At 36.1% G+C, this 25,273-nt stretch overlaps 1 protein-coding gene and 3 pseudogenes across 3 annotated transcripts; 3 read left to right on the top strand and 1 right to left on the bottom strand.

Annotated features, from left to right (window-relative positions):
- Positions 1 to 9,290: 9,290 nt before the first annotated feature.
- LOC111290136 (rust resistance kinase Lr10-like) lies at positions 9,291 to 11,695 on the bottom strand (annotated as a pseudogene). The gene is made up of 3 exons (XR_016346298.1): positions 10,914 to 11,695; positions 10,663 to 10,689; positions 9,291 to 10,522 (listed from the first exon to the last, which is right to left on the bottom strand). The product of XR_016346298.1 is annotated as a rust resistance kinase Lr10-like (transcript).
- A 566-nt stretch (positions 11,696 to 12,261) lies between these two features.
- On the top strand, positions 12,262 to 15,785 carry LOC111290138 (rust resistance kinase Lr10-like; annotated as a pseudogene). Its single transcript, XR_016346649.1, has 5 exons — positions 12,262 to 12,268; positions 12,606 to 13,444; positions 13,780 to 13,812; positions 14,293 to 14,322; positions 14,542 to 15,785. The product of XR_016346649.1 is annotated as a rust resistance kinase Lr10-like (transcript).
- A 289-nt stretch (positions 15,786 to 16,074) lies between these two features.
- LOC111290134 (pentatricopeptide repeat-containing protein At3g49170, chloroplastic pseudogene) lies at positions 16,075 to 18,369 on the top strand (annotated as a pseudogene).
- Positions 18,370 to 20,450: 2,081 nt separating this feature from the next.
- Positions 20,451 to 23,074, top strand: LOC111290398 (putative protein phosphatase 2C 8). Its single transcript, XM_022881687.2, has 3 exons — positions 20,451 to 21,221; positions 22,483 to 22,588; positions 22,724 to 23,074. Exons 1-3 carry the CDS (start codon positions 20,484 to 20,486, stop codon positions 23,017 to 23,019), a joined length of 1,140 nt encoding a protein of 379 aa, XP_022737422.2. The 5' UTR covers positions 20,451 to 20,483; the 3' UTR covers positions 23,020 to 23,074.
- Positions 23,075 to 25,273: the final 2,199 nt, after the last annotated feature.

Below are 25,273 nucleotides of genomic sequence, written 5' to 3'. Positions count from 1 at the left end.
CCGAGGTTAAGGCTTAAGAAATAAAGAGTATACCTGGCTCATTTGTGGACATACTGATGGCTTTCTCTATTCTTGATTTATCAGATCGGGATAAGATTTTGGATTTTACACACAGAGGAAAGCTTGTCATCGATGCTCATGAGCTAACTTCCTTAGAAGTGGTAAATAAGACAAAGTATTGGAGTAGGTTTGAGGTAACCTTGTAGGGTTTTATTTTAAGTTAATTTTTTATCTAAGTGTTAGCTTGATTATATAGAGATGGCCAATGGTGAGGACTTCGACGTCTCATTATATCAACACACCCAGAGGCCCAAAAAAGATAAAAAAAAATATAACTTGGAGTCCTATCGTGTAGGGGAGACAAGGTGATTAGCACTTCTATACCCCACTTTCCCCTAGGTCACAAATCTAAAGTTAGGGCATGTTAAGACCTGTTTTCCATATTGACGTTGACATCACCCTCTCTAGCTAAAAAACTATGGGTAGAGATATTGTCCTTTATTCTTGAAAACTTTGAAGTTAAGATGCTAAGGCCTAGTTCAGAGAGAATATTTGTGGGGTTGGAATATGCTTCAATAGATTACCCCATCTCTAACCTCGACATTACTAGGAGGTTTTACAAAGTCGTAGTTCTTTCTTTTGGTGAGTATCTTCTAACCTTAGCTCGATTTCTTGTTATTATTATTATTTTTATTTTTCTAAGTCTAAGATCTTTCCATGTAGTTTAAAAGAAATTGTCACTTCAGCCTATAAAGAACAACAACCAGGCCTTTCATCATGCTTAACTTACCATGAGACATATACTAAAGATTGAAAAAAATATGGCTGTCATTGTTAAGGAGCACAAAAAAAGCTTAAAGGCATTGGGTAATGTTAGGTCAAGCTTTGGTGTGTTCCACAAAAAAGAGATCGAGCTGAGAAAAAAGGTGAATGAGCTGATAGTGAAGCTAGAAGCCCTTTCAGTTAGCAAGGCCTCAGTTGAATCTATGAAAGAATAGGCTGAGCTAAAGCTTAATGATGCTTAGGCCAAAATTGTGAGGCTAAGGTCTGAACTGGAGGCTCGGGACAAGAGAGAGGATAAGCTGAAGACGAAAGCTGTAAAGGAATACAAGACCTCGGATGTATGTTTTTGAGTGAAAGGGAGTTTTTAAAAAAAAATGTACTTGGTGCCTTTTAGCTGGCCAAGGATAAGGTATAATTCAAATTCTTCTATCTCAATTTTGACCTATTTGATATTGATATCAGCAATATCAGATCAAAACCTTATCAAAATTAGTATGAGGAGTATGAGAAAAAAAAGGAAAAAGAGGAATATGAGACTTGAAGGACGAGTTGGAGGCCATCTTGGGGATTGAGAAGGAAAATGTCAAGTTTATCATGGGTGAGGTTGTACCTTCTACTCTTACTGATGATAGTGCTCCCTCTACCACTACTGCTGATGAATAAATTTTATAATTTTTTTTTTAGTTTGTAAATTTTTTATTTTGAGGTTAGCTTTTTTATAATGACTTTTCATACTTTAACTGATGTATTTTGTCACAACGAAATAGAAAAAAATTTCTTAAGATTTAGCTTAAATTTTCTTAATTTTGAAATTGAGTAACCGATTTAAAGGTAGATAATTGGACTGAAGACTTGCAAAATTGCTTAAATTAAATGAACATAATTACCTGTTCTAAGTCAAATTTCTTCAAATCACTTAAAAGCAAGCTTACCAAAGATAATTTAAGTCATGTGTTCGCATGCAAAATAATATAAGTGTAAGCTTGATTTGAAATGATCTACTAGCAAGAGACTTAGTTTGCATTTCACATCCTTAGAATATCAGTGCTATTTACAAAATCTTACAAGTGTGAGCTTGATTTATACTGAGTTATTGATAATAAATCTTTAAGTTATTTGCGTTCCACTTTCTTAGGATGATGTCGCCATTTAGATTTTGTAATTTGTAGGTTGTATCGTGGATAACCTCCTCAACAATATATAATTTTTCCCAAGTCGGGGTCAATTTGCTACCTTGATCATTAACGCTGAAGCTTCGACTTTTCTAAGTATTAGGTCACCTTCTTGATGTGTTTATGTTGGACCTTCTTGTTATAATAGTTGGTTACCTTTTATTGGTAGGCTACAATCATTGTTATGATAATGTCTATTCATTTTTTGATAAGATTAAGGTCGACCTTAAGTGCCTTTTTTTTTTTTTTGACGTCAATTCAACTCTTAAGCTCAAAAAGCCAATCTCAACCAACACCATGGCCTATATTCCAAATGCCAAGTGAGAAAAGGTTTCACCAATGGGTACCTTTATGGTCGTCCTCAAGGCCTATAAAACTCTTAGTAGCTCGTTGGCCTATTCTTTTTATCGTGTTGAGCTTCTTTTTTAGAGCTTATAATATTATCTTATATGTAACTTTGGCCTAATTGTTGGATTGAGAATAGGTAACTAACGTGAACTTAAGGTCGATATAAAGATTTGAGCACCATTTCTTAAACCTCGAATTATCGAATTGATTACCATTATTCGTTATTATAGACTAAGATAATCTGAATTTACAAACTATGTTTTCCCATATGAATTTTTCGACCTGTGCTTCTGTGGTAATGGTTAGGGCTTTAGCTTCCAACCATTTTATGAAGTAATCTACTACCATTAAGACAAATCTCCTCTGACTCGTGGCTGAGGTGAATGGTCTAAAGACATCTATTCTTCATTGTATGAATGGTCATAGGCTGATAATAAGAGTGAGCTTAGTTAAAAATAGATGTTACACATAGGTAAATCTCTAAAACTTGTTACATCTCTTTACCAATTCCATTGTATCCCTCAAGATGGTAGGCCAATAATAGCCCTATCCCAGCACTTTATAAGCTAAAGGTCGAGATCTAAGGTGACTTTCATATATCCTTTCATAGATTTCTCGTAAGACGTACTTTATCTCTTTTTCATCAACACATCTTAGGTAAGGTAGGTTGAAGGATCTTTTGTATAATATTCTTTTGATCATTGTGTACTAGAGGGCCTTTCTTATTAATGCATTAGCCTGGACTCTTTTATTAGGCAACACTTCTATGACATCATCTAGGTTTCTTTCTTTATGACTTGTCTGACGAGCTTGTCCTCGGTGCTTTTGAATGCTAGTTTTTCTACTAGAACTCGGTTCAAACTTTTCATTATTACTCTTAAAGCCAACTTAGATAAAAAGTCTACTATTAAATTTTTTAACTTCGATATCTTTTTCACCTTGACTTTCTAAAGCTAGTTACTAAAGCTAGTGCTTTGTCGAGATACTTTTGAATTTCATCTTTTTTAGCTTCGAATTCTCCATTTATCTAGTTGACAGTTAGTTGGCAGTCGCTATAAGCGGTTGTATATTGAATATTTAGCTTGGTTGCCAATCTTAGGCCAACTATCAGTGCTTTATACTCTGTTTCATTGTTAGATGCCTTGAACTTGAATCTCAAAGTATATAAGTACTATAGCCCTTCTAAGCCAATTAGAATAAGGTTGGGTCTTCCACCCTAGCTTATAGCTGATTTGTCAACATAGAGCTTTCAATCATCCTTATCAGGGTCTCTTATTTTTTCTTAAATTATCCTTTTGGTTATACCGAGCTACATTTTACGATGAGTTTTGCTAGCACATGTAATTTTAATACTAATTTGGGTGAAATGTATAGGTCTAATTCTTTGAGCTCTATAGTTCATTTGATTAGTCTTCATGATATTTTAAGCTTCTGTAAAACTTACCCTAATGACTGATCGATCAGGACATGGATCGTGTGGGCTTGAAATATGGCCTGAGTTTTCTAGCCAAAGTGACAATGGCATAGGCTAATTTTTTTATACAGCTATAGTTAATTTCAAGCCCTATCAATACTTTGCTTACAAAATAGATCGATCATTATTTTTTTTTCTTGAACTAGGATCGAGTTGATAGCCTGATCTGTGTTGACTAAGTATAAGTATGGTGTTTCTCTAATCCTCAATCTAGATAGGACAAGCAGAGAGAATAAGAACTCTTTGAGTTCATCAAAAGTTTTTTGGCATTGAGAAGTCCACCTGAAGTCAGAGATATTTCTTAAATTTTTGAAGAATGGTAGACATCATTTTGTTGATTTAGACATGAATCGATTGAGCGTGGCTATTCTACCTATTAACCTCTATATTTTTTTTTACCAAGGTCAATGTTTTCATTTTTAAGATCATCTGAACCTTCTCGAGATTCACCTCTATCCCTATTTTGTTGATCATGTAATCGAGAAACTTGTCTGATGTAACCCCAAAAGTATATTTGCTTAGATTAAGTCTTATATTATACTTTCTCAAAGTGTTGAAGGTTTCTTTGAGGTCTTCCAGGTGTTCGATCAAACTCTTGCTCTTGACTATCATGTCGTTTACATATACCTCTATATTACGACTGATCTAGTCTTTAAACACCTTGCTCACCAATTTTTGATAAGTCACCCTTGCATTCTTCAATTTGAAAGGCATGACCTTATAATAGTAGAGTCATTTATTTGTAATAAAAGTCATCTTATCCTTATCTTCTTTTAATTTTTTGATCTGATTACAGCTGGAATAGGCATCCATGAAGCTGAAAAGGCCATGCTCGGCATTATCATCTACTGACTGATTTATGCTAGAAAGAGAGAAGCTATCTTTTGGATAAGCTTTGTTCAAGTCGATAAAGTCTATACACATTCTTCATTTTTCACTATGCTTTTTTACCATGACCACATTAGCTATGCACTCGGGGTAGTATACCTCTCCGATAAAGTCAACTTGCAATAAATTGTCAACTTTTTCCTCAATGGCCTGTTATTTTTTAAGGGCAAAAGTTTTTTTCTTTTACTAACTGATTTTACTTTGAGATTAGTGTATAGTCTATGGACCATCATTTCAATATCAATTTTGAGCAAATTGGACTGTGTCCAAGTAAATAGGTTGACATTATCTTTTATGAATTGAATTTATTGATCTTTATGTTAGAGCTTGGCTTTGATTTGTATATATTTTTTAGGAATGTTGTTCTAGAACAAGATTGTCATGAGGTCCTTAGCCAATTCGGGTTGATTTATGTCTGAGTTTGATTTTTGATCAATTATCTCTTTTTGTTCAATTAGGTCGAGAAAATTTCTTATGAAAATAGATCCCGACGTGATGATTAGTATATTGGAGAACTTGTTGAATGTATAAATAAAAATGAAGTATATTCTTCATTTCATGCTATGTTTTAGTAAGCATGTTAGCTCGATTCAAGTAACATCAAAGTGTTCGCACCAACTTAAGAGCTTGATCATTTCTAATGTTGTTTAAAAAAATTTTAAAAATGGAATAAAATTAAACTTTTTTAGGGCTCGAGAGCTCAAAACGACTTAAGAGCATGTTTCTCCTAAGTTGATCTTACATTCTATGCTTTTGTTGGTGATTGCCTACTTTTTGTTAATTCTCTGTGCTGATTTTTTTTGCTTTCGACCTCAGTATTGATTGAGCTACCTGTCTGTTTCTCAGTCCTACCTTTCATTATTGTGATGTAATATTGTCGTGTCATGGACTGGTCTCCTTGAACTTCTTCAACCCTTTCAGATGTTAGAAATTTCATTTTCAAATGGAAGCTAAGCCTATAAGCTACATAACAGATTGGTTAGGTTAACCTAATATCATGTTATAAGTAGATGTGACATCTACTACCATGAATTTTATAACTGAGGTAATTGTCTTTGGTTTAGTCCCTAAGGAAATCAGGAGCTTGATAGTTTTTTTTTATGGACACTTGCTCATTTCTAAACCCCACTAATGTGGTAGTGATCGACTTCAACTGTTCTTCGCCAATCTTTATTTTTTTTAAATAGCTGTAGTACATAATGTTGATCGAACTCCCATTGTCAAATAGGATTTTTTTGACCACATAGTTGTTCATCAAGGCTATGATCATTATGGCATCATCATGTGGGTGTTGGATTCTTTTAAGATCTTTTGAGCTAAATGAGATCGGTTCGTCTTTCCAATATTTTTTTTTGGTCGAGATGCCTACTGCCATTACCATACCTGGGTTAAATTTCTTTTTTGTTAAGGTAGAGTGACCTCTTGTGATCACATTAATCACCTTGGCAATTGGCCTGTTATTGTTAGCTTGGCCTTCTTTTTTATTTGGCTCTTCTTCTCGATTATCTTTTTTTCCTTGCTCTACTTTTCTCTCTCTACCCTAGGTGGTATTCTGTGGTCTTATCTATAGTCCATTCTAAGTTGGTCTTATTTTTTGTCTCACAAATCTTTTCAACTAACCTCATCTTATCAGAGCTTCAATCTCATATTTTAGGTCAACATAATCTTCGGTAGTATGGTCGATATCTCTGTGAAAGGCACATCTTTTTGTCGGATCCTTTCTTATATTCTATCTCAGTGACTTATGAGGTCAAGATTTCTTTCAATTTGTGTTAGAATCCTCTCATAGGAAATTTTTAGTGCAATGTAGCTTCTTTCTCTACTGAGGCTTCTAGCCCTATATCCTCTCCCCCTTAGGGAAAGATCATAGAAATCTTTACCTTTTTTATGACCAAGAATGGGGTATGAGCCTTTCTCACCTCAGTTTGTTTTCATTGTAACTTTAGTATTGATGTATTTTTTTGCTATTAGCAAGATATCGGACAGAGTTTTTAGTGGTTCTAGAGACAATGTTAGTTTTAAATGGTACTCCTTATCATGGAGTCTACTTGTCAGTGCGACGATGGTGGTCGTCTATCCCAGATCTTTAACCTATAGAGCTTTCACGTTAAAACACGTTACATAACTTTTCAAAGTTTTATTTCGCCTTTATAGAATTGACATCAAGCTTAGGGTAATTTTTTTTGCTCTTCGATTATTCACAAATTTATATAGGAATGAATGATTTAGTTCTTTAAATGTAGTGATTGACCTCAACTCCAAACTACTATACCAAGATCAAGTTAGGCCTTTTAATTTAGTGGATAGACCTTTGCACATTAGAGCCTCATTTGCCTACTGCATCATCATGTTATTCTATAAAGTTCTAAATAATCAAAGGGGCCAGAAGTATCGTCGTATGTCTCCAAAGTTAGCATTTTAAATCCCTTGAGAGACATGTCTCTGTCAATTTTTTCAGTAAATGGTGAGGTTTCTAGGAACTTGAGCTCATATTCAAATGCCACTGCTTTCGTTTTCAGCTTTTTTTCATGGCTTACATCTGAGCTTTCAAATCTCTGTTCGGTTGGAATTCATGGTTTGTTTGTTTGGATTTTTGGGTTGTGACGTGTGCGAAATTATGGTTAGGGCAATGATGAGTTGGATTTGTGTGTTCTTTTTCTCTGGAGGCTAAGGAAGAATCTATCTTTTCGTAGTTTGGTTGTCCGACAACGGCTTCTTGGCCAGGTGTGATTAAGTCAAGAACTTTTGAGATTTAAAGGAAGGTTATAATTTGCAACATCTACTTGAAAGCTTGTATTTATTTTGTTAGGGCTTGAAACTATTCCATGGTTAGTCCCACCTATAGTTGAGCTAGGTGGACAAAATGCTAGCTAAGGTGAGTTTCTGTTCCAGTCGAGGTGGTTGCTTCTCCCTCCTCTTGGGTTCTTTTTCTTGGTGTTATTATTTTATGCTCAGTTAATAAAAGATGTCTCTTACCTGGCGTATCAAATGTTGGTGCTGAGCTCCAACCTAAGGGTATTCTTGTAAATGTAAAATGGAAGGATAGTTAAAGGCAAAGGTAGGATAGTTAAAGGCAAAGGTAGGAGGTATTTCCTATGTTTGCAGTCCGACGTGCAAGCCAGTGAAGATCAAGTTGAAAAAAAAGTAAGAAAGTAAGAAAGTAAGAAAGAGAGAGAAATGAATGAGATGAACCTACCTTCATAGTGCTTGGGTCTTTATATTTATAGGTAAGCTAAAAGGGACCATAAGAGTACAATTTAAATAGGGCAGAGCTAAGGTGGCACTGATCGTATCAAGTAGATCTGACATATCAAATTGGTATAAATTACAAAGATATCTCTAATTGTCTACTGAAGGTTTTAAGAGAGCAAAAGAACATTATACCCTTATGCCTATGAAATGCCCCTAATACTACATGAACAATTAAGCATTGACTTCATATACTTGATATTGCTGGGATGCTAGTTGACTTTGTTTATGGAGTATATCTTAATTCTTGACTAGTTAGCTGTGTACTTATATTTATGTTTCTTAATGATAGGTTAATATTTGAGGTGAAGCAGGACTTAAAAAGATTTATGTTTTAACTTTTATATATTTTCAAAGTACCCAAATTGATGTACACAAAGTTGTGTAATTGATAGTACATTTTTTTGTGCCTTCTGTATGTAAAAATGAAGCCAAATACAGTGTATTTTAACATTTCAAAACTCATTATCAATTTTCAATAATTTGTTTATACACGTCTACATATGCACTTTGATTTTCAAACTCTAAATTGAGTTTCGTGGAAGCTGCATCAAGACCCGTTTTCCATGAATACTGATGAGTCTTTATAATTTCTAGTATACTAATAATTAATTCCAATCATGTTAGTCGAGTTCTGATGCAAATTTTCGACAACTCAGCCGCTTAAAGAGTGGAAATTATAGTCTATACTACAAATTCATGGAAGATTCCTCTTTCTTTTCTAAATCATAATATCTTCAGGATTTTCTAGCGTGTGTTTATACTTAGAAGACACTCAAACTGTGGATAGAAAAGAAATAGTGTAGTACAAATCAAAGTAAGAACAATCAACAAAGACTTACGAAGTCAACTACTTGACCAACGACCATTTCCAAAAACCTTTCCGGCCCACTTGTGTGGTTTACTGTTTTGCCTAGAAGTTTTAGCTCTCAAGAATTCCTGACCCAGCTGCTGGCCCTCTTTTTGTGTAGCAACAGGGGAGGAAATAAACGAAATTATTTTGTGACACAGAAGTTTAGTGACCCAAGTTGGCCATAGCTCACATATATCTGTTTTAAAATCAACCAGAGCATGCTTAAAATCTGTTCTCCACTGGGCTAGTTAGGCTCACTTGAGCAGTTCATAGCCCAAACCCAATCAATCATTAATTACGAGCTTTTGAAAATGCTTGTGAGTTTGAAAAAATCCACCGATTACAGCTTGTATTGTTGATGGAAAAAGCTTTCAAACGCAAATCTTGCCTTTTGCTGGAAGTTACACGGTATTTGGAAAGTATAGTGCAGTTGAACTTGTTTCATTGCACCACGATTGAAAATCAATTTTGATCATCTATCTTTTTCACTGAAAGCATTACTTGTATAAATTCATTTCTCAGATTAAATATACACTTTTTGTTTAGCTTCATAACATATGGGTAGGATTTCTAGCTTTCTCCAGGAATCCTAGTCTTCACATTATTCCTAATGGATGAACGGATTATTACCTTGAAGGATGATAATCATCACTCTATTTCTGATATGACTGCTAATTCTTGAAGATTTCTCACAGGCATACTTGGATTCATTTTTATAGGACCTGTAGAACCAAAAGGATTAGGAGGCATTGACAAATTATCTCCTTCTCCTTCCAACATTTGAACAACATTTTTCATGGAAGGGCGACCCACTGGATACCACTGAATACACCAAAGCCCCACAATGGTGAGTTTCTTTGCAATATTAGCATCCCCATCTTCCTCAATTCGGATTATTAGCTCGTCTCCCTGATTCAAACGACTATATGCCCATTCTGGGAAGTAGACTTGGCTAGCACTCTCTACTTTATCAGTATTCTTCCTCCCTCCAACCATTTCAAGCAACAACATACGAAAACTATAAACATCGGATTTATAAGACACGTTGCCAAAGTTCCTGGAATATACTTCAGGTGCAATGTAGCCCATGGTCCCCCTAGCTGCTGTCATGGAAACAATACTTTGATCCTTGGAACACAATTTGGCCAGACCAAAATCTGAAATTTTTGGATTGAATTTTTCATCTAGTAAAATATTGAGGCTTGATGTCAAAGTGTAGAATCCGCTGGTCACACCCTTGGTGAAGGTACTCCATTCCTTTGGCTATGCCAATCGCAATATCTTGAAGCTTCTCCCAACCAAGGGAATGTTTCTTCCCATCAGCTGAAAATATAAATTTCTCCAATGATTCATTTGGTAAGAACTCATAAACCAGTGCTCGTCTAAATCCATCAGCACAGAAGCCAACCAAACGAACCACATTGACATGGTGGATTCTCCCCATTGTTCCTACTTCATTGATAAACTCTTCCCCGTCGCTTATGGAACTGTTGAGGATCTTCACAGCAACATGGATCTCACTAGAAAGTGTTCCTTTACATACTGTTCCATATGCTCCCTCACCCAACTTTTCCTTAAATTGATTTGTAATCCTTTTTATGTCAGTATAAGTGTACCTTGAGGGCTTAAGAGTCCTGTAATCCTCCAAAAACTTCTCAATTTTTGCATCATTTTCCCTTTTCTTCTTGTTAGATCTATATAGGTAATAGGCTGCAATGACTGCTATCACCACAAGACACGAACCTAGAATTATACCTGCATATAATCATTCCAATCAAGAAATCAGCCAAACAATAACAGTAATTATGACTGTTTTCCATTGAATGTAAGATAGGATTGGTTTAAAATGAAGTTGAATAGAAGGCTAAAAATTGTCCATGGAATAGGCAACTCACCTGCAGTCACTAGCTTTCTTAATGCTCCTGCACGAGGGAAAGATAAAATCATTATTTATTTTTTATTCAAAATTCTCTGTTCGGTTGAGTTTAAAGAACTTTTGAGAGCAAGTTCCATGCTAATAAGCACAAGCATACATCAGGTACCAAGTGACCAATCTCAGGTACTGGTTGTATGAATTAGATAATACCAACGACCATAGATTGTCTCAAAAGTTGTAAAAATGTAGAATGTGGGAAAAAAACCATACCTTTCATCTCTTTGGCTTTGGTGGAAGGATCAAAACATTCGGTTTGAGCTACAGTGCTATCATTTTTCCGCCGACAGTGCTTGCCTTTTTGTTCACAAAATCCGCACATTGGCTCGGACCATTTCAAGTGAAGAACGTCAAGAAACATATCATCCGGAGAGGAACCACTGAATAGTTTTGTGCAAGAGGATAGGGGATATCTGGAGATGTCTTCGACTGAATTCAATGAGAAAACGCTATAACCTGGAACATCAAGACAAGGGATGTGATTGTATAATGCAATTCTGTCTACTGATGAACAGTTGAACAAGGTATAGTCATTGACGTAGTATCCTTGGAAGTGGAAGCGAGTGCTGGATAAGTTCAGGTTCGAAGTTCCTTTGCAACGCAACCATCTGGATGAGATGCATATAATACCTGATACTGGTAATCAATTCTTTCAACAAAGATCCTTACTGAATGTGGCAGCTCTAGCAGAGTCTGATTCTTATCCGTGCAAGATAGATCAAACCCTGGGTATCCACAAGACTCCGGATGTCTACCTCTGAGTCGGAAAGGAAATCGGATGGCTGTGCCATTGATCCCGCAACTTAATTCTGGGCAATCTTGAAGGCCTAAGCCATGCTCTGGGTACATTATTACCATGAACAGCAAGCAAAAGAAAGAGAGAACCATTGCAAAGGAATAATTGATCGGCACAACCTTTACCTGATATGGTCTGAAGAGGATATAAATTAACTATTTGCAACCCTTATGCTTAAACAAATAAATTAGTGGTCTCAAATACGCTATTAAAACTAAAATATTTACTAATAATATAATCTTCTCAACATGCGACCAGCAGCCATTACATAGCTATCCAGGCTGGAAGGCCCTTATCTTCGCTGAAGCTACACTAAAAAATATCAGGTATAGACGTATAGTGGGAATCTACAAGACCAAAAAGCAGTACTTAAGCCTGATTTTGTTGAATTCTTATCATTTGCTCAAGCACCACTTTCTGTTTTTTCAATTCCCATTTAGAAATCTTTGATTGCTTTTACTTCAATGTTTTTGAATTAACCCAACACCATGGAGATGGAGGCACGCGCTAAAATAACATTCTACTTCCATATCACGTTTTGTTCTAATATTTTTTTTTTTCAAAAAATCTTTCTTTAAATTTAATTACCAAAATTTTGATATATTGCATATAACATCATTTTTTTCTTTCTACGAAGACTATCAATTATTGGAGGGTTGAAATCTTAATCATGATTATTTACCGTTTATAATCACTGACCCAAAGTATGGTTTCCTAATTCAAATGATATTTACCGCTTGGTCACATGTCCCAAAGAATATAACAATGACAAGTAGCAAATCTTTGACTTGATGGTACGGGTACCCATCCCCTCTCATTCTAATACTGAACGGCCCAAAACGTGTGTCTATTATTATATTAAGCAATAAACTTGGCCTGACGGTGGTGGTGCACGCGTCCTTATTTGACCTTTAGGTCAGTCAGAGGTTCATCATTTGCAGATTAAGGCAACGCTGGCAAGATCATATACCCTTAATCATGCCACTAATTACTTCTTATTGACAGTGGAATCCTACAAATCACAAAATCTGCTTTCAAGTCAAATTTGAAACTATTGCCTGAATATAGATGATGCAGTCGATATCCAGAAAACTTGTTTTAATATTCAGATTTTCTATCTCTCAATCTCTTTCACCATGGCACCAAGTTCAGAGGAAGGCTTCTCTTCATTGCCTACATAAGCTTTCTTTTTCTTCCACTAGTTCAACTGACTGCCGCAGCAACTGATAACGACAACTGTGTCCCTTCTTCTTGTGGAAATATTCACAACATCAGCTATCCATTTCGATTAAGAGGAGACCCAAGCAATTGTGGGAACAAAAGTTATGAATTGGTGTGTGAGCAGAACAACCTGACAGCATTGTACTTGTATCCGGAAAATACTATGTGCAGGCAATCAATTACAACAACTACACCATTCGGTTGGTGGATGCTGGTATTCAGAAGGATCATTGCTCCTCCCTTCCACGATACTCTTTAACAGTTTCCAACTTCAGCGACAAAGATGCATTTATATGGTACAAGTACAAATGGGGTGAATTAGATTATATGCCTAAGCTAACAGGAAGCATTGTTTTCCTGAATTGCCCGAATCCGGTAAATTCTAGTAGTTTTTATGTGGATGCTGCTCCTTGCTTGAATGGTGACTACCCTTCTAATTCTTCTTTCTCTCGTTCGAAGAGGTTTTATTATGTTGTTTTTGGATCCGTGGCAGCATCGGAGGTGGAGGATTTGTGTAGGATAGAGGTGATAACAATGACATCTCTATTACCTATAAAAAAGGGCAAGAATATTTCCTATGTGGAAATCTACAACAGGCTAGTTTACGGGTTTGAGCTTTCCTTTTTTCAATTTAGGTGCGGAAACTGCAGGGAGTGGGAACCTTGTCACGTTAACAGCACAGAGCATCTTCAGTGCTTGCCATTCTTGCCTTCCGTGAAGAAAGAAGGTGAGAGCTTTTGCAAAATTTCTCCTTTTTACTTGTTTATTGTGTAATGCTGTTTTAGAAAAAACTACAACTGTAGGTATTATTTCTGTTCCTTTCCAAGGAAAATGAACCAAGATTTACCAATTTACTTGAATTTTTGTTAACATTTTCAACTTCACTTAATGCACAAATTTGATTCAATAAATCCAACCTTATTTGTCATGCCGGCTATCAGGCAGCACCATTCTAGGGATTACCATCATAACATTGATTATTTATTTTTCAGTATTACAATTTTGAACTAATGAATTGAAAGATTATCTGCTGATGTGATCCCTTTCCCTTAATGGATGCAGGCTTCTTCCACATGATGTTTTACAGAATCATTTGTGAGGGTTCTCTCTCTATCTTCAATTTAAGGTTGTTTCTAGAGTTAGTAGGAAATTATTACAAAAAAGAAAGTGGCAGAACACAGCTGCTACGATCTATGGCAGCAGAACGCCTACTCTAGGGTTCTCAGATGAATCCTAGGCTTTTAGATGCAGTTGTGTGAGGATATGGCTGCACCACGCTTGTCTTGATTAGTGAGCAGATGGTACAGACTGCACTGATAACAATTTATGAATGAAACCAAAATATGCTCAAATTGAGCCGAAAACGGAAGTCACCATCTTTGCAGCATCACTAATTGTCAATTTTCATTGCTTTTTGGTGTTAGAATATATATCCTATAGGGCATTGGTGATTGTTGATAACTACAAAATTTACCAAAAGTGAATGGACTTGCAATGCATCCACTGAGTAGAGAAATTAAAGTTTGTTTCTATTTTGCTAAATCAACTTTCTGATTACCTTCTCTTTTCTTGCAGCATATTGGGTGCGGATGCTCATTGCCATTGGTAAGAACTTCGTCTTCCCCTTTTTTTTGTTTTCCCCTTTTTTTAGGGTGAAGGGTTAGGAGGTGAGGAAAGAAATAAATTTTACATATCAAAAATAAATAATTTATATATGTGTCTTACGTGTATATAGCATTGTCCTGTTCTAAACATATAAAATGATCATAGATCTGCAGCAAAGTTGTTCTCTCATATGATGTTTTCTGTCGTTCTGCCATACAGGAGGAATTGTCACAGTGAAATGTTTATGTGGGGCTCCATGTGTGATGGTATTTTTAATCTACAAATGGCGAAAAAGGCATATGTCTATGTATGACAGGATTGAAGATTTCCTCCAAAGTCAGAATAACTTCATGCCAATAAGATATTCATATTCACAGATAAAAAAGATGACTGACGGATTCAAGGACAAATTAGGTGAAGGAGGATACGGTTCTGTATTCAAAGGAAAGCTTCGCACCGGCCATCTTGTTGCAATTAAAATGTTGGGCAAATCCAAAACTAATGGTCAAGAATTTGTCAATGAAGTTGGCACGATCGGGAGAATCCATCATGTAAATGTGGTACAACTGATTGGTTTTTGCGCTGAGGGATCAAATCGCTCTTGTTTATGAGTTCATGCCCTATGGTTCCCTTGATAAAAACACTTTTGGTCGAGAAGGAAACACAATCATAAGTTGGGAGAAAATATATGAGATTTCTCTGGGAGTGGCTCGCGGCATCGAATACTTACATCGTGGTTGTGACATGCAAATCTTGCACTTTGATATTAAGCCTCACAACATTCTTCTTGATGAAAATTTCATCCCAAAGGTTTCTGACTTTGGACTTGCTAAATTGTATCCAACAAACAATAACAGTGACTCTTACTACAGCAAGAGGCACAATCGGATACATTGCACCAGAATTATTCTACAAAAACATTGGAGGTGTCTCATACAAAGCCGATGTCTATAGTTTCGGAATGCTGTTAATGGAAATGGCAGGCAAAAGGAGGAATTTTCCACTGACAGAACAATCAAGTGAAGCTTGCTTTCCTGGCAATGTTTATGATCAAATTGTAGGGGGAAAAAATTGAAGACGTCGAAGAAGCCTCGGAGGAAAAGAAAATAGAGAAGAAGATGATCATGGTAGCATTGTGGTGTATACAAATGAAGCCTAGTGATCGACCTTCAATGAGCAAAGTTGTGGAGATGTTTGAAGGAGAAATTGAAAGTCTGTAGGTGCCTTCTAAGCCTGTTTTATATCCACAAGATAATTTGGTAAGGAATAGTGGAAGCTACTTGAGTCAAAAAGAGTCATCTTTTGCATCAACTGAATGTACAGAAACAATAAATTGATTATAAGTGGAAGGTGACAGAGGGAATTTGCAATGAAAAGCCACTACTCCATCGTTTGTCACAATTTGTACCCAAAAGCTATTTGTTATGCTTAAAGGGAAAAACAAAATTATCTGCTTCTGCATGAAAAGGCATAGAATTGCCGCCAGAATTTGGTTCATTAAGGAATAATCCCAATTCCCCCAATGTTTTATTTTAGAAAAAAAAAAAAAGTAAAAAGAAAAAAAAGGCAAACAAACAAACAAGCAAACATGCAACTTTGTAAAACTTCCACTAATTATGGGCTTACGGTTCATTTATTGGGCCCAAAAGGACCTGGACTTAGCGCTTTTAACAGGGCTAGTTAGTGGAAACTAGCCGTTTGCCAAAATGACGATGATGGACCTTTCTGTTCCCTTTCCCACCACCCCCTTGATGGGCTGATTGGCCCAAAGCCCATAAAATATTTGAAAGTTTGGGGAATAAACAAGCTTTGGTTTAATGGCGTGCAATGATTTTTTGTTTTGCTCGTAAGAAATGAAATTGATGAAATTTTGACATTTCTTGATATGCTTGAGAATGGGTTTAATCCAAATGATTATTTCTTTACGGCTATTATTCGGGCTTGTTTCAAAGCCGAGTTTTTGGGCAATTGGGGAAATAATTTTATGGTTTTTAGTGAAGTGGGTATCTTCACACTGATACAAATGTTGGTGTGCTCTAATTAATCTGTTTGTTAAGGGAAAATGTGATTTGGAGTCAGCTTTTAACTGTTTGATAGATTGCGTGAGAAAATGTGGTTGCTTGGACTTTGATGATAACTAGATGTACAAAATTAGGCTACCCAAGGGATGCTATTGATTTGTTCTTGGATATGGGTCTAGGTGGCTATGTGCCTGATCTGTTCACGCTAAGTGATATCATTTCAGCTTGTCCTGAGCTGGAATCGGAATCATTGTCCCTTGGCAAGTAATTGCTTTCTTGAGTTATAATTGGGATTAAGTTTGGATGATTGCGTTGGATATAGTTTAGCGGACATGTATGCTAAGTGTACAGTAGATGGGTCTTTGGATGATTCTAGAAGGGTGTTTGATAGAATGGAAGATCAAAATATTATGTCTTGGACTGCGATTATTCAAGGAACGTGCAAGTGGGAGTCGTGATAAAGAAGCCGTTGAGCTCTTTTGCAAAATGATGGAAGGTCCTGTTCCACCTAATCATTTCACATTTTCTAGTGTTCTTAAGGCGTGTGGAAATCTTCCTGATTCAGGCACAGTGAACGGTTTTATGCCCATGCAGTAAAACATTTTTTTGCTTCAGATGATTGCGTGGGGAACTCTCTTGTAAGCATGTATGTTAGGTCCGGGAGGATGGACAATGCTCAAAAAGCCTTGGAATCTCTATTTGAGAAGAATTTAGTTTCCTACAACACTATTGTTGATGCTTAAGGTAAAAGCTTGGACTCTGAAGGAGCTTCTCGAAATCTTAGATATTGGAATTGAGGTTAATGCCTTCAAATATGCTAGTCTACTGAGTAGAGCTTCAAGTATTGGTGCAATAGGCAAGGGCGAGCAAGTCCATGCTCAGTTACTTAAATCAGGGCTTCAGTCAAGCCAATGCATTTGTAATGCATTGATATCCATGTTTGCTAGGTGTGGACGCTTAGAAGCTGCCTTTCAAGTTTTTAAAGTGATGGGTGATCAAAATGTTATATCTTGGACTTCTATGATCCCAGGTTTTTCAAAACATGGATTTGCTAGTAGAGCTTTGGAAATATTCCACAAAAAATGCTGCAGGCTGGGATTAGGCCAAACGATATCACATATCTTGCTGTTTTATTAGCCTGTAGCCATGCATGTTTGATTTCAGAGGGATGGGAAATTTTCAAGTCGATTCACAAAGAGCACGGGATTGCCCCAATAATGGAACACCATGCATGTATGGTTGATTTATTGGGCCGACCAGGGCCACCTAGGGAAGCCATTGAACTCATAAACACGATGCCCTGCACACCAGATGTGGTTTGGCGTACTTTTCTTGGAGCTTGGCGAGTCCACAATGGCAAATTAAGAACTAGGAGAACATACTGCAAAGATGATACTTCAGCAGGTTCCTTCTGATGCTGCAGCCTATATCTTACTATCAAATTTGTATGCCTCTTCAGGTCAATGGGAAGATGTGGCCCAGATTAGGAAAAATATGAGAGAAAGGAATCTGATCAAAGAAGCTGGTTGCAGTTGAATAGAGGTGGACGATAATATGCACAGGTTCCATGTGGCTAATACTTCACACCCACAAGTGCAGAAGATTTATGAGAAACTGACGAAATGGCTTTAAAAATAAAGGGTTTGGGCTATGTCCTTGATACAGATTTTTTCTTCATGAAATTGAGGAACAGAAGGAGCAATATGTTTCCCAACACAGTGAGTAAATTGCAGTTGCATTCGGACTTATAAGCACGTCAAGATAACCAGTTCAAGTTTTTAAGAATCTCCGTTTTCTGGAGATTGTCATACTGCAATCAAGTACATTCCAATGGCTACATGGAGAAAAATAGTTTTAAGGGATTCAAATCGGTTTCATCATATCAACCTGCTCTTGCAAGAATTACTGGTGACAGTGTACAATTTAAATTGATTTAGTCATATTAAGGGATCTATCTATTTGACAACTGCATTCTTGGTAAAAAGCAATTTAGAGCTTTCACTAAGTTGTTTTGGTTTCTGATATTTAATTTCTCAGATGCCACCATTGTCCACTAGCCGTCGCCGTGTTGCAGATTACATTCGACTGTTGGAGCAAATCTGATCCTTGTTTGGCAAGTTTATTGTTTAATCTCTTTGCTTTTGGCCATTGTAGACGAGGCATAGGTATCACTTGTTCTACCAATTGTTACCTGTATAGAATTGTTCTTATTCCCTGATTTTTTACATACAATTGTACATTCTCTTTGCTTACTCTTAATCTGAAATAATTGTAAACTATAGTAATCTTTTTCTATGCATAGATAGTTAAATTACAGTGATGTGTCATAGTTTGCTTTGATGATGTTTGATGTCGAAGCATGTTATTCTGAGCATGTAGTTATGCATTCTAGTTCAAGCTTTAGGTTGTAAAGTACACGTAATTCCTGTTAGCTAACTTGTGCTCCTACTTCTTGACATGACTTGGGCACAGAAAAGTTTCTTATAAAAGGTTGTAATGAAGAAACATTGAATCAACCCTTAGCAAACAAATCTGATTTTTTTTTTTTTTTACATACGAGGTCACCATCTCGAGATAACAAACGAGATTGTAAGTTTTTAAGTTTGAATTTTAGATATACTAAATATTACTTCTTAATAATAGCTATATAAACTTTCAATTTCATGTATGGCTTTTTCACCCTACCTTTTTACAGCTTTCTTTCATCTTGAGTTCATGTCATAGCCTTTCATCTTGAGTTCATGTGAATCTTTTGGATTGATCTCTTCACATGTTTCTTTAGGATGGTATCATAGTTGTCAAACATCATCAAAGGAGCAATTGCGAAACTTTTCTTATTGATGTCAAGTGTTCATGGTTATGAGATGTTGACATTTTGTTATTCCCCTCGGGAAATTTAAGGATTGTCCATTGAGAGGGAGAGATGAAATTGAGTTATTATGATGCGGAATTTTCCCTTTACAATCTGATGTGATATTAAGATTGGTTTCCAATCTGTTTGAATCCTCAGCTATAGCATGGAAGCAATCTATAATTGCATTCACATCAATAACAACAATCCTAAGAAAAATGAACACAAACAAATAAACTTTCCGCCCCTGTTTGAATGTTTACATGCATCATTGTTCACAAATACAACTTATCCAAGAATTCCAAGAGGTCAAAACACCAATTTAACAGGGCACGGAAACCTGCAATAGTTTACCTTCTTAAAATATTTGCCCATTGTTAGGCAAGTGCAGGTGCAATAAAAAGACCCAGAAGATAAGGAAACCCACCGGTTCTCTCATTCAAACCATGAATAAAGTCCACGTGTATAGGAAGCATGCTTTCTTGCAGGACAGAACTTTGTGCACCTACCATATAAAGACCTTTTCATCAATGGCTGATTACTGATTTCTGTTTTACTGTTTATTTTATTGATGAACTTTTAACCATCTAAAAATTCGAGTCACCAAACAAGTTCTTCTGTTGACCAATCAGATTTCAGGGGCAAAATTTGGTAATCCAGTCAAACGTCCCTGATACTTTTCAATCTTTCACTGTTAAAAATGTTATACTTTATTAGTTACTATTAAAAAAAATCTTCATGGGACGGAGCTCAAGATTGTGTAATACGAAATATGATATTGGCAAATTATGGCCAATTGCACGAGGTCCAAATCCCACACGCCACTTGCCAGAATCCAACACGTATCCTATCGATCGATCAAGTCAACATTCCCTGTCAGAGAAAAACACTAATAAAAGGCCGAGCAAACGTCGCCCTCCACGTGCCTCATAATGACGAGATGCCACGTAATACGACTTTCAGAGTTCACTGGTGGGCCCCTTCCCTGTCCCGACAGAATCACTAACCGCCAGATCCAAGCTCCACGTGTTTCAAACCAAATCATTGCCATCCACGTCTCTGTTTGAAAAATCCCAGTCAGTGGTACATAAAACCCCATGTGGCTACCGCCCATCCCATCGCAGAAAATCCAATGGCCCAACATCAATGCTTTCACCTTACCCTTTTTATTTATCGACTTTAATTTGTGTTGTCCAGTTGTTGCTTTATCTTTTGATTTCATGCAGAAAAAAAAAATGAAGGAGAAGATACTAAAGCTTCAATCTCCATCAACCAAGGATTCCCGGAGAATGACCTCAGATTACGGTGAACACAGCAGACTTACAGTCATCAGAACAAAGAATGCTCGCCGGAGGAGGTTGGAAATTAGAAGATTGAAGTGTACGTGTCAGACGATGATTAATATAACCATCACAGAAAACAGCAACAACGGCGATAATGACAACAATCTTCTTCACGGATCAAAACCAAGCAACGGTTTAACTGAAATATCGCTTTCATTGTCTTCTTCGTCAAAGCAGTCCTCGTCAGAGAAGAACGACATCGTTTTGGCTTGTTTTGAAGAGAAAACTTGCAAGAAAAACGATGAGGTGCAAACTTTAATGAGCACGTCTCATGGGTTACTATCAGTTATTGGTAGGAGAAGAGAAATGGAAGATGCAGTGAAAGTGGAGTTAGGGTTTTTGGTCAAAGGAAGGGAAAAGTTTGATTTTTATGGAGTCTATGACGGGCACGGCGGGTCCAGGGTGGCAGAGGAGTGTAAAGAAAGGTTGCATAAAATGTTGGTGGAGGAAATAGTAGAGGATGACAAGGAAGGAAGTGGGATTGATTGGGGAAGAACGATGGAGAGATGTTTTGAGAAGATGGATGAAGAGGTGAACAGAGGGAGGTTGGGGGAGGAGATGGTGGGGTCGACGGCGGTTGTGGCGGTGGTTGGTAATGGAAAGTTAGTAGTGGCGAATTGTGGGGATTCCAGAGCTGTGCTATGGAGGGATGGTGTTGCTACGGCCTTGTCTTTTGATCATAAGGTAACAAATATTTCACAGTATTGTTTTGAATGCTTTTAAGTTTTATCTCATGCTAAAAGGTTTTAGTTTTAATATATTTTCTGCTAATAAAATTGAATGGAACACTGTTACATTTTGGTGGGTTTTGGTTTAGTTCAATTATCATTTTAAGTGATTGGTGGATAAAGTGATAGAAATCAAGAATCGTTTCAAGCAGAATGGTCGTTTTTTATTTGCTGAAGATAAGCACATCCGTTATTCGTTTACTAACGATTAGATTTTGGGTGGTAGAATTCAGAATATACATGCAGTCATATATGATATATATGTAGCCACCAAAGTTTAGAAGTTTATTGGGGGCGATTCGGTATATAAGATCGAGAAAGAAGGAACCGTCCTAGTATAAGAGAAGTTGATTTCAAGGGTTTGTTCTAAATCTTGGATTTGAAAATCCGATCTGAAAATTGGATTTTACACTAGGGGAGGGATTGTTCTAATTAAATCTTTTACCCCATTTATACTTGCTGATGATATGGATTAAGAATTTAGCTAGACTGAAGCTTTTCCTTTATTCCTTCTTTAATTTTGCAAAAATAATACCTAGTTGGCAATAAGAGGTTTAAAAAGAGGATCAAAGGTGGATTGACTGTACATATATATATGGCGGCAATGCAAAAAAGTATTCTTCAATTTAAGGGTCGTCAACTTAAACGGCATATTTATGTTAAATCAAGAATGATTGAGATCAAATTAGTACATATGGAAGGGGCAAAATGACAAATGAATCAGTTGTATGTTGTCCCTGACAATTTCAATTTTAGATCTATCATTCACTAAACTACTTTCTTGTCAGGAACTATTTTAAGAACTCTACCAAATGATTACTAGGACTTTCTTTGAGGGTCTTTGTCCCCTTTTTTGACCTTTCTCTTTTACATTTTCTTTACTGTCTTTCCATTTAGCCTAATGATGCTAATGATTTTATATGTTTATATAGTCTATATATTGTCACTCCTACAAAAAATTATACATATTGTCACTATATATATACACAAAGGAAAGAGCCTTAATATGAGATTGAGCTGAAGCAGAATGTCTTGCCGCTTTTTGTATAGAGTGTATTGGTGATGAATAAACAGAGATATTTGCCTTTGAGCTTTCAGTCAAACTCTGTCACATTTGGGGTTTATACTCAATTTACATCAACTCCTTGGCATTAATAATCTCTTAGTTTTGAAATTTGTATCATTAATCAATATATTGGCACGTTCTTTGTGCAAAGCCCGACAGACCTGATGAGTTGGAGAGAGTTGAAGCTGCTGGTGGTAGGGTCGTAAACTGGAATGGACATCGTGTGCTTGGTGTACTTGCCACTTCAAGATCCATAGGTACGTAGAAAAGCTTCTGCTTTAGTGTTTATCAATTTTATATTGCTAGAGCTCAGGGCCTAAGAGGTAACTATCTAATTAATGAGGATGCCGTTGCCAGCCGTTTTCTCATTGTAGAGTAAAATTTGAATGCAGGTGATCGATACCTTAAACCATTTGTCATATGCAAGCCAGAAGTAACCGTAAGACAGCTAATGAATCGCGATGAATTCCTCATACTAGCTAGTGATGGCCTGTGGGATGTCATATCGAATGAGGACGCATGTCGAGTAGTGAGGAGATGTCTGAACGGCCAAATAAGGAGGAAATCCCTTAACATTGTCAATGAAAATCGTGCTGCTGAAGCAGCAGCAGTGTTGGTTGAGCTTGCTATTGCTCGGGGTAGCAATGACAACATTAGTGTGATAGTAGTTGACTTAAGAAAAATATAGCACTCTTTTTGTATTAGCAAACATCATGGAATTAGATACTCTTTGACAATCCAAAGCTTCCCTGCACATCACTCAACCTTGACCACTCCATGCAGCAAAAATTTGGCCCAACTCCAGCAGTATGTGAAAGTATGAGGTCCACGCTGTCATCCTGAGGACCGGTTATTGGGTGGATGGTGGTTCAAGCCTGCTACTACGACGAGCTGAATCTGGTCATTCGATAGTTTAGGCCCATCAAAGAACAGACCTAGGTCAAGTGATGGAATTGGGAAAAAAAAACTTCCATTCTGTTATACCAGAGTAGGAAAATCTGTTACCTAATCTTAATGGTATGTGATTGGTCAAAGAAAATTAAAAAAATCTTAATGGTATGTGTATATATTTCCTATCTAAAGAGTTTAAGTTCAAAATTTTCAAGTTCCCTACATCATTATGCATGACTAAAGGCTGTGCTGAACCAATAAAGTCTAATAAGTTAATCATTGCCAATTTTCATTATGAAACTTATTCATGGATTGTCTCCATGTATATATGAATGGTGATGATAAATTCATACCTATTGATGATGGCCCATGGACTTCTCAATGCTTTCATCAATGGATAGTTGAATTCCAAATGCTATATTAAAGTATACGTTCAACTGATTCTATTAAAAGAATTGAAAAACAAATTACAAATTCATAATTTAATTCGCCTGCTTATAAAAAAATGCATGTTATAATTGATGGTTAAGGCATCTTTGAAATTCTATATGAACAATTTTTTTGTAAAGTTTTTAATCTATCTTTAAATCTACCTATCTTATTAGATATCTGGTTGAAGAGAATATTATGAGCTTAAGTTCTGAACATGCAACCTTCAAATATCAATTCCAATAACATATCAACTAATCTTAAGGATAATCGGCTATATGAATAAAATTTGTTTTTAGTTAGTTTTATTTTTCGGATCTAGCAAGGGACTGGGAAGGTTGGCTGGTTTATTTTCAAGTTTTTGTCTATACTACTAATTGGATCAATGAAATCAATTTTTATTTTTGAAAACCCAATTCCCAATTAAAGAAATATAATTTTTCAAAATTGAACTATTGAGAATCAAAATTTAATTTAAAATTTAAAAAATGTTTAATTAGTTTGTTGATGAGAATTAAAGAATAATTGAAAAGTCTTCCATCATCATCATCATATATATATATATATATATATATATATATATGGTTGGCCAATCTAATAGAGCTCAAGTTGATGGATTTAGCTCTCTTGTCCATTAATTTTTTTACCAATAATTACTCTTTTATACTTTTTGATACATTATTTATAATTTACAAAAATTATCTAATAAAAAATAAAAATAATTTAAAATTTTGGATATGTGACGGTCTCTTAACATCATGTGTAAAATTAAAAAATTATACTATTAATGTATAAAAATCAAACTCTTATAGTGTATGCAGAGGCGGAGCAAAAGGACAGATAGGAGTCACTACTCCCCCCTTAAATATTTTTTACACCATTCTAAATCAGTAATTGAGTCTATTAAAATTAATATGTATTTTCCTTTCCCCGTTTAATTCATTGTTTGGTCTCCTTTATTTATTATCTGGTTTCGCCTCTGGATGTACATACCTGATTTGTAATTCATAACTGATCTCACATGTAGAAATGATAGTAAAAACTATATTGTAAGAAGTGGAGGACATAATTATATGGAAGTTATGCAAACAAATATTATATCATAGCATTGATATCTCCCCGATATAAAATTACAAACTATCAGTTTGAAAGATTTCGAACTTTTTTAGTATTGTGATCAACAAAGACTTGTTAGTTACCATATAGCACACCTTACGTAATCATGAAATCCCCTTATTTTATTTTATTATTTCTTTTATTTGAGGAAAGAAAACTCGGCCCTTGTTCTTTGGAAAGAGGAAACATGCCCCAAACCAGTGAACAAGATATTCAGGTGCTTGGAATCGATCTTAAGGGATTGTACTTGTAGGGAAGATGCGGAGCACAATTATGTCAACTGTAATTACTGCCGGTCCTAATCCATACGTGATACCCCACTCTAGGCCTTCAACTGAGGTCGCCTTTTCTACCTCTTAAGGACTTCCTTCTTATCTCATCTCATCTAGAATAAAGAACACGCTTGTTGAACTCATGTTCCCATATTCGCTAAGCACATGTCGTATCGTTAAAAGCTTTTTTTTTAGCCCAAACTTGATATCAATCTGGTCGAGGATCACATTCCT

The sequence above is a fragment of the Durio zibethinus genome, chromosome 11 (assembly GCF_047325235.1).
Source record: "Durio zibethinus cultivar Kanyao isolate XHJ-2024 chromosome 11, ASM4732523v1, whole genome shotgun sequence".
In the NCBI taxonomy this organism is placed as follows: domain Eukaryota; kingdom Viridiplantae; phylum Streptophyta; class Magnoliopsida; order Malvales; family Malvaceae; genus Durio; species Durio zibethinus.
Note: the sequence above shows the minus strand (reverse complement) of the source record. Positions and strands in the feature narration are given on the sequence as shown.